Source organism: Helianthus annuus, chromosome 9 (genome assembly GCF_002127325.2).
Source record: "Helianthus annuus cultivar XRQ/B chromosome 9, HanXRQr2.0-SUNRISE, whole genome shotgun sequence".
In the NCBI taxonomy this organism is placed as follows: domain Eukaryota; kingdom Viridiplantae; phylum Streptophyta; class Magnoliopsida; order Asterales; family Asteraceae; genus Helianthus; species Helianthus annuus.
In genome coordinates, this window is record NC_035441.2 from 51,890,134 (window position 1) to 51,900,090 (window position 9,957).

At 40.9% G+C, this 9,957-nt stretch overlaps 1 protein-coding gene across 1 annotated transcript; it reads right to left on the bottom strand.

The window, feature by feature from the left end:
* Nucleotides 1–376: 376 nt before the first annotated feature.
* Nucleotides 377–2,241, bottom strand: LOC110875656. Its single transcript, XM_022123856.1, has 2 exons — nucleotides 922–2,241; nucleotides 377–817 (listed from the first exon to the last, which is right to left on the bottom strand). Exons 1-2 carry the CDS (start codon nucleotides 2,239–2,241, stop codon nucleotides 377–379), a joined length of 1,761 nt encoding a protein of 586 aa, XP_021979548.1.
* Between the last annotated feature and the right edge of the window lie 7,716 nt (nucleotides 2,242–9,957).

Here is a 9,957-nt window from a genome sequence, read left to right on the forward strand (position 1 = left end):
TCGGCAGCTTATACAACGTTTCCATCTTCTTGAACAAGATCATCAGTGACTCAAACGTTTGATCTTTCCTCTCCATACACACCACCCAAGAAAATCTAGTGAAATCATCAGTAACCACCAGACAGTATAAGTCTCCACTGATACTTTTCACATTAACCGGCCCAAAGAGATCCATGTGGAGTCTCTCGAGCGGTACTCTGATAGAATTTAGCAACTTCTGCGGGTGTGACTTCTTTGTCTGTTTTCCTTTCTTGCACTCTACACAATCATTGTTTAAATGAAAACTTTTAAGATTCACACCTTCAACTAAATCATTGTGTACAAGAAAGTTCATTTTACGCACGTGAATGTGGACCATCTTTTGATGCCACATTTTTTACTCTTTTTCAGTCGCTTTGGTTTTCGTCACAAAACATTGTTTCTGATGATCTGTTGTTGTTGCAACACTCATATCAAGAATATACAGGTCATTTTCTCGTGGAGCTCGCAACAGCACCATATCATCAGGAATTTTAACACCAGGTTTTAAGACAAGACATTCATTTTTAGTGAAATGTACGGTAAAAGACTTGTCACAAATCTGTGAGATACTCAGCAGATTGTTTTCAAGTTCTATTATGTAGTTCACTTTATCAAACGATATAACTCTATTCGTCAGGGTTCCTTGACCGACTATCCTTCCACCCTGATTCCCAGCAAATCCTACATATCCTCCGTTGAGAGAGTTGACGTCATAGAGCAAAGCTAGCATTCCGGTCATGTGCCTTGAAGCCCCGCTGTCCATTATCCATTTCGAGATAAACGACTTCGGCAGCCCCTGCAACCATTAAAGCAATTTATTCAAATAATGACGTCCATGATTTCTTTACATTCGGAACACTTCCAAACACAAGATCACAATCCACTTCAACTTTGGAATACTAAAGGTGACATTTGGGACCACGGGTTTGACTTTTGATTTGAACTCTTCTTTTTTAATCGGTGGAAACTTTTCAAGTAGTTTATCAAGTTCAAACTCAAGTTATAAACATCATCTTTAAAAACTTTTGATTCAGTTTTCAAAACATTCTCCATCTTTTTCTCTTCAACTAATGATTTTGGTTTCACCACCCAAGATTGATTCTCAAAAACTTTCGTTTTTGGATAAATCTTTGAAGTCTTTTGGACTTTTGAAGATTCGCCAACCTCAAAAGTTGATTTTGGTTTTTCTTCAGACTTCAGAAATTCACCTCTCTTCAAAATACGAACTGGTGAAATCATTGGTTTTTTACCCTTGTTATCAGTTGGAGTTTTAGGTCTTGGATTTTGCAAAATAGGTTTTTCAAGATTTTTCATGCATTGCTTGGCCATGTGAACAATTTCATTACAGCGATAACAAATTCTTTTGTCATACTCGACAAAAGTTGATTTGAATGTCTCATCTATCAACTTTTTCGCTGCATTGAAATCATCAATGGCTTTTCGACTGAAAATATACTCTTTTTCCTCAACAGTACTCTTACCAGTAACAAACACTTCTCCCAACCTTTCCTTTGGTTTACCCTCATTTTTTGCCATCTTCTTTTCAAAACCAACACCTTTCTTTTTCAAGTTGTTACCTTGTCTTTTGTTTTGATCATGATTACCCACCGACCCTTTCTTTCCAGACTTTTTAGGTTGTTGAGTTACAAAAGACTTTTTAGGTTTTGAAAAGAATGTGTTGTTGTTCACTTCTGAAATGTCAATCTCGACCAATTTAAACACCTTTTCAACACTCTCAATCCTAGCATTCTGGAGCAGATACTCAAAATCAGAGTAAAGCTTGTCAATTCCAACCATTGTGTAAACCACAATGATCGAATCATCATTCGCGACTTTGTCTGATTTTGGTATAAATCTGTCTAAGAAATTACCATCTTCTTCAGAATCAGACATTGAGTTCTCAGACTGAGTTTTCACAATCTCAGGCTCCGAGTTATCACTCTCTTCGTCTAACACTTGGTCAACAACGGTCTTTATCACCTGTGACTCATTGTCAGTGTCGGACGGAGAGAATGTAACATCAATGCTCTCGGGCAATTCATTCTCAATTGTTCTTAGTTTGAGATTCTGTTTGAGATTCAAAGCAGCTTCCACCCCATCTGGATATTTCTGAGTGTAATAATTCCATATTGGGGGTGGAACACTGTTAAAGACAGGTGTTGCATCTGGTTGTTGCAGAACAATCTGCTCAATCACATATGAAGATGCAATATAACTCATCAACTTTTTATCAATTCTGTCATTCTCAATTTTTGTTAACTCCAATTCATTTTTTTAATGTGGCAATCGTGTCCAAATGAAAGTTGATTTCCTTTTGTTTATCAAAAACTGTTGATTTTAACAATTTTGTGGCTTTATCATTTTCAAGACTCTCGTTTTGAATCATTTTTATAGATCTAGCCAACTTGTCATAAGCTTCTTTTACTTCGCTTATGTCACACCCCCAAAATACCACTTGCGAAAACACCGCGGGACATGTGACGTATCAGGATTCGAGCCACCAATCACATTGAACTCATAAATATGTTTAAATAAAACTTTCTTTCATTAACTTGAAGTGTTACAAAGCATTACATATAATTCATTGTATACAGCGGAAGCATATCATTTATTAAGAATTTCATAAATCACGTGTACAAAACCGTTAGACTTGTTTTGTGGTTCCAAGTATCTCGACCCATGACCACTCCAGCATCCCAGATAGCAAGTCCATGTCAAGAATCTAACGACCTGCAAGCATGCAGACAAGTGTGTCAGACGACGCTGGTGAGTTCAAAGTTTTGTTAACGCGTTTAGTTACCAGATGTGTGTGTTTACAGCAGTTCAGTGTTTAGTTTTGATGTTGTTATTACTCGATTACCGTATGTGGCGACTAGATGTGAATGCCCAACCCCAATGCCTCCATTTAGGCATTGGTCATGATGTCAAGGTATCAAACAACCTTGAATAGATGTAAGGGGTCTTATATGTACACGATGTGAATGCCCAACCCCAATGCCTCTAACTAGGCATTGGTCATGAAGTCCAGGTAATTAGTTCACGCCCGTCCTTTCGGCCCGGTGTGAGGGTGCCAAACCTAATAGCGCTATCAACTAAATACCTCGTTGCTTCTTCAGCAACACGGTAGATGTATGGGGTCTTACATGATTTATACTGTGTTCAATAACCAACATCCCAAATAAACAGTTTACCCAGTATTCCCTTTAGAAACATTTACCAGATGTCCCAAACCACCGGGACGCATGCTTAGAAAAGTGCAGTGAACTCACCTTGGTTTGCTCGGTTTACAATGTTACCCGTTCCCGTTAGTCCATCAACCCTATTGTGGTTAACAATCTTATCAGTTTCGTAATAAATCACTTTACAAAGTCACACAGTTTATGTTTAACACACCAACTCACATCTCAGTTTCGAAATTTTGTTCCCATATGTTTAACATGAAATGGCATAGTTATTATATGAATCTAATTTTGTCACAATTCATCCGAATGCAAGCTCTTGTATGAATTAAATATGCCTTCCTAAATTATGATGTAATTGGACCTCTCAACTTTTACACATCAGTGATCACATGCAGTCACAATCTATTTAATATATCAATGATAATAGTGCTAATTGTCTAAGTATGGATAATGTCAACTTAATGAAATCAAGGATAATGGCTGACAAATTTCATGGTGAAAGAATTCCATTGGACCGAAGATGTCATGCAACAAACATAATTTATTCGGTCCACTGCCCATGCACAACTTTTCCGACGAAACACTCTCTTATGACGAAACATCGTGAGTTTCGTCGAGTTGGCAGGCGACGAAAGTGTTCCTGTTTCGTCGGGATAACCTATGGCGAAACACCCCAGTGTTTCGTCGGGATATTGTTCCGTCATGTAACAGTTACGTGTTCAATCAACACTTGACAGTTTCTAACCTCCAATCATCATCAACAATTCATGTGCACTAAGATTACATGCTCTCAAATCAAGGTTAGGCTGCCACCTTCACATGTTTCAATTGCACAACAATACCCCACTTCATGAATTATTTCACATGTAGTGCTTCTGACACACTATTAAAAATTATTGGATTGCATGATTATGTTTCACATGGCCGCCCATCTATTTCAATATCACTGGGCCGATACCTCTACTTGTATATATATCATTCCCTATAATTCCATATGATTATCACCCTCATTTATTGATTAACAAAAGTCAGTTTCAATCATGTTTTATCAATCGCACACACAGTCAATTACTTACAACACTATCAGATAAGAACGATATCATGAAACATAGATCACAAACATCACGTGATAGTTATCAAATAACACGCAGAAAACAATTTAATAAGAAAGGTGATGCACTAACCACAGGATCGAATGATTGCCTGGAGGGAAAAGATTCGTAATAGGGAGGAGGTTACAAGAGGGAGAACTGCCGTCACACCAAGGATGAGAGAAAGGAGTCTTAGGGTTTCTTCTTTTTTTTTTACTCTAAGTTATACGTAACCTTAATCATGTCATAATATACCCATAACAACTCATAACTTTGGGCCGGATACTAGTTTGAGTGTGGGCCGATTTGGTTTGGGGTTTAGAGGGAGTATGTGTGCGCGTGTTATATCATCTCATAATCGCCGGCCCAATCCCCTACTTCTATTTGGGCTTGGGGTCAACCTTGCTTACTAACAGCATAACAATAATAATAATAATAATAATAATAATAATAATAATAATAATAATAATAAGTGTGGGGGTGTGTTCAAGTTTGGTTTCGCTAAATGGGCCGAGGAACCATATGATACTTGTAGGCCGGTGTTATGTGTATTAGTGGTTCAAACATCCGTGGCCCAACACTACCACTTTTGACACTAAGGATGGCCCAAATACACACTCAAACGTAATCCACAACGTTTACGCTTAATAAATTTATCGCAGCAAAGCTGTTTTAAGAGAAACAATGAGAATCCGAATTGTCAGACTAACCCTGAGAGTTCGGGTTGTCACATCATCCCCAACTTGAAAGAAATTTCGTCCCGAAATTTGACAAGTAAACACAAAGTGAAGTGATAATTCAATATTGGTACGGATTTTCCTCAGGTGCCACATTATCCCCAACTTGAAAGGGAATTTCGTCCTCGAAATTCACCAATTGCATCGGAATTGATTCAGCAGATTCGTACGATTGCGGATACTTAGTCTCGGGTTCCATCGAACTCTCATATTTGGAATTTGACAGTGCTCGCAAACCTTAACCTCCAGGGGCATGATTTCAAGAGGCACCTTGACAACCGCAACTTTACGTTAGACTCAGACTCTAAGAAGGTATCACAAGCGTTTCGTCGGACAAACACTACTTTAGACTAGCGACATAATGACATCATGAACGTTACCCAGTTCGTCGGGTAACTCGAGTTTTTTAGGCGACGTGACCGATTCTTTCCAGAATTCCGAATACCCCAACGTAACGTAAATTAAGGTTGTCACGCTTCCCAAGCATACCAGACCCTCCCAGGGTGAGACTTTCAACACAATACGACCGCCTCCAGCGTTTCCCAAGTTTATGAGCTTTCCTGACGCTCACGCGTTGCCGCCAATCGACTCCTGATCCACACAACCTTCCCAAGAGTTTGAAGAACCAGTCCTGGACCAGTAATTAAGTTGTTAACCATCTCAGTCTAACAAGAAGGTTGGCATTATTATCTACGTAATGCCTCAACAGAGCTGTCTGGTTACCAAGATGATAACTGCCGTAGTAGTACCCAACCATAGGTAAGAGTCCTTCAAAGTTGCACCAAAGCCAATCACACACATGCTCGCAGCATGCCTTCGAGTGACAAGAGAGTTCTTTTACTCTGACTGTTTGTCCAACGACAGTAAGCAATGCTCTAGTCCTGACGTGAGCCAAGGGTGTTGCGTATTGTCTGACATAGATCATGCATAGATCAAACTCAGAAATAACAAGAGTTGGCACCTCATGCCTAAAAGCCGCCCCTCTCAGAGGAACATTCACAACTGTGAAGACTCGTCAGTTTTCTTGATTGCAAGAATGTGTACTGGTAACTTGAGTCCATCAATGATCACCCAGGTGATAATGTTTCCGTTTCGAGTTGTAAGCAGACTAGTGACAAAATCCATGGCAGTCTGTTCTCATTTCCATACATGTGTTTTTGGTTGCTAATATCCCACCTTGACTCTCCTACAAGTCAACCATCGTTCTCATGCGTTGCTATGTGGGCCTTCAGGCCCGGTCATCCGTACATGGTCTTCAGGTTTTAATTCATCCTATCAAAACTCAAATGGATATGATATCGAAACCCGTGTGCCTTTCCTGCACCAGTTCCCTAAGGTTGCTGTATAGTGAGGTCCATATTCGTTCCATGAAGTAGCAAATATCGTCCGCCTTGCCAAAAGTTGCTCATCCATGCCTCGCATGTACCCAGCCTGGAAATTGTCTTCCTTCAATGCTTCGGTTTGAACAGGGCGAGTCTGATCGGGTAGGTTAGAGTCGATAGTGAGCTGCAAAGCTCGTGCACGCTCAGGTTCCACAGTCGCAATCATTCGAAAGTTCCATCCAGCGATGTAGTCACATGTTTAGCTCTTTCAAAACAACAGTACACGGGAGGCCCTTGTGATCGGTCTAAATGGTGTATTTGGTACCGTCCAAGTAATGCCTCCAACTTGAATCCAAAGACTACGGCTTCCACCTTAGGTCGTGACTCGTGCAGTCCTTCCTGTAAGTCCATCACGTAAGCCATCGCCATCTCATGTTGCATCGGTGTGTAAATATTGCAGAGTTGGGATTCGAAAGCTGAAAAGACATCCTCCTGTTTTGTCCTTCACGAACACAGCACCCTACTGTGCTAAATAGATTTAAGCTACACGGTCTTCTAAAATCCTGTGGTGAATCTGCGATAGAGTCTAGTGTGACCCAGAAATTGTTGCATCCTCGAAGGGACCTTTGGTGCCGAACAATATCTAATGAAATGGGTCTTTAGCGAGATCCACGTGTATTCCCACTTCATCGGGCATATGACCAAAAAGGTATCTCTCGAATCCAGAAGTTACCTTTTACAAGACTTCGTGCGGAGTGGCTCCTCCCTCGGGAGCCCTAAAATAAGATACAAATGTCGCCCATGATGTTCTTTCCTCTTCGAAATCATCCAGAACGTCATCCATAAATACGGTCGATTCATGTGGTCCATAAAGCTACTGGTGTGCTGATTAACACAAAGGTCATGAAATACAAAGTCGCAATGGTCGTACTGCGTTCTATATGTCGTTCTAAGAGCATCCTCCCCTTGGAATCCCGTCTGATGATAGTTCGTTCGTCTGTCATCCCCTTGAATAGGAGATTAACCCTCGTAGTTGGTCAACAGGTTGTCAATAAGCGGTCGAGGCAAACGGTTCTTGACTGTCACCTTGATAAGTTCTCGATAATACATACGAAAAGGCTTATCCTTACGGATATAACTGAGGCTCCCCAGAGCGAAAAGCTAGGTCCGTTAAAACTCCAGTCCAACAGTTTCTGAAGTTGATTAAGCAGTTCCTAACGATGTGAAGGTAATCTTGATAGTTCTTCTGGCGGTACATAGGAAGGAATCACGAACAATTGGTGGATCCTCGATCCCCTTTTCCTTAGCCTTAACATCAGTAACGGGTGCTAACATAGCGGGGTAATCCTTCCGTGGACACCTCTGGCCTTCATTGTTGAATTGATGTTACCATCTGCACCACTCGGATACTTTATGACAGACGAAAACTTTCCACTTGGATACTTCATTTGACTTACCATCAGCTGAGTCCACAACAGGTTCAGTTCCAATGAATATCAGGGTTAAACAAAACAGAGACGAAGCGATTAGTTACCAAGAACGTGCAAGCCACCGTGTTGCTATAATCTTGGCGTCGCCCATGTCGATCCTAAATTCCCTTCCATGAGTACCACTACTAGCGATGTTACTGTCACGTGGATTCCCAATACTGTCATTGTTCCCTTGGTTGTTGACACTTTGACTTAATAACAGTCAATCCTTGCCGAAGTTACCTTTGTTTCCACACGGTAGGCCACGATTACAAGTGCCTTGATGTCGTCATGACTGTTTCCTCTAATGTCGTTGCTTGAAACGGAGCCCTACGATCTTTCACTGACCAGGTCCATCTTTTCACATCCGGTGGCACGTCCTATCACGCCGCTGTTGTCATACATTCCACACTATAATCTGTTGTCATCGCTCATGCCCCGATTGATTCGTAAGAGTTGACTCCCATGAGTCGCTGGCTAGGGTTGGAGATTCGATTGCAGTCACTTTGCTGGTGTTCGTTGTCGGTAATCAGGGTTGTCCAATTACTATGGTCGGTAAGATACTACGCTCACCCTTTTGTCCATCGATCTAGCAGGTCGATTGAGTAATACGAGGTATGCTGCGAGAGGGTTGCAGAAGTGATCACACTTCGGAGTCTAAGACGTCAATACATAGAGTTCCATCAAACGAAGAGAAGCGAGAAAGGTATAAACCAACTTAAGGACGTTCGTGCAAGCACCTAACACTCTACATGTTTCGCTAGGCGTTCAGATGTGTGTTCAAGTAGTACTCGATAGCATCGAGATTTGCAAGGATTCAGTGAGAAGTGAAAAGTTCATGTTCGAGTAGGAGACAATCACTGCTATGACTCCTATGGACTTGTTATGTTTCACGTTGATCAAATAATAGAGCGGAACCCCTTCTTTACTTGTTAAGCCTCACTGGGACTCACATGCACCCCACATTATTATTACGTGTGCACCCACAATAATATTGTGATTTGCATGCTCATCTCAACTCCTCCTAACTCATGTCGAATGGTTCCTCAAAGTCGAGTAGCAAACAAAGAGCATTACAAATCATGAGTCACGAATGTTTAGGGAAATATCACCCTATCAGTCATATAACACGTGCAAGTAATACGTAAGTTCATACTGTTGTGTTAAACGTGCAATCACATGCAATATCATATGTAAGTGTTCACTAGTTATGCAGTACAATTAGTAAACGAGAGACGAACCTTGCAATCTGGAGCTGAGTGTCATGGTCGTATTCGCGTATTCTGAAATGTTCGGTTATAGTCTGGTTTTACAACAACGTTTTAAAACCAAGTTCACTATAACCAGTGGCTCTGATACCAAACTGTCACACCCCCAAAATACCACTTGCGAAAACACCGCGGGACATGTGACGTATCAGGATTCGAGCCACCAATCACATTGAACTCATAAATATGTTTAAATAAAACTTTCTTTCATTAACTTGAAGTGTTACAAAGCATTACATATAATTCATTGTATACAGCGGAAGCATATCATTTATTAAGAATTTCATAAATCACGTGTACAAAACCGTTAGACTTGTTTTGTGGTTCCAAGTATCTCGGCCCATGACCACTCCAGCATCCCAGATAGCAAGTCCATGTCAAGAATCTAACGACCTGCAAGCATGCAGACAAGTGTGTCAGACGACGCTGGTGAGTTCAAAGTTTTGTTAACGCGTTTAGTTACCAGATGTGTGTGTTTACAGCAGTTCAATGTTTAGTTTTGATGTTGTTATTACTCGATTACCGTATGTGGCGACTAGATGTGAATGCCCAACCCCAATGCCTCCATTTAGGCATTGGTCATGATGTCAAGGTATCAAACAACCTTGAATAGATGTAAGGGGTCTTATATGTACACGATGTGAATGCCCAACCCCAATGCCTCTAACTAGGCATTGGTCATGAAGTCCAGGTAATTAGTTCACGCCCGTCCTTTCGGCCCGGTGTGAGGGTGCCAAACCTAATAGCGCTATCAACTAAATACCTCGTTGCTTCTTCAGCAACACGGTAGATGTATGGGGTCTTACATGATTTATACTGTGTTCAATAACCAACATCCCAAATAAACAGTTTACCCAGTATTCCCTT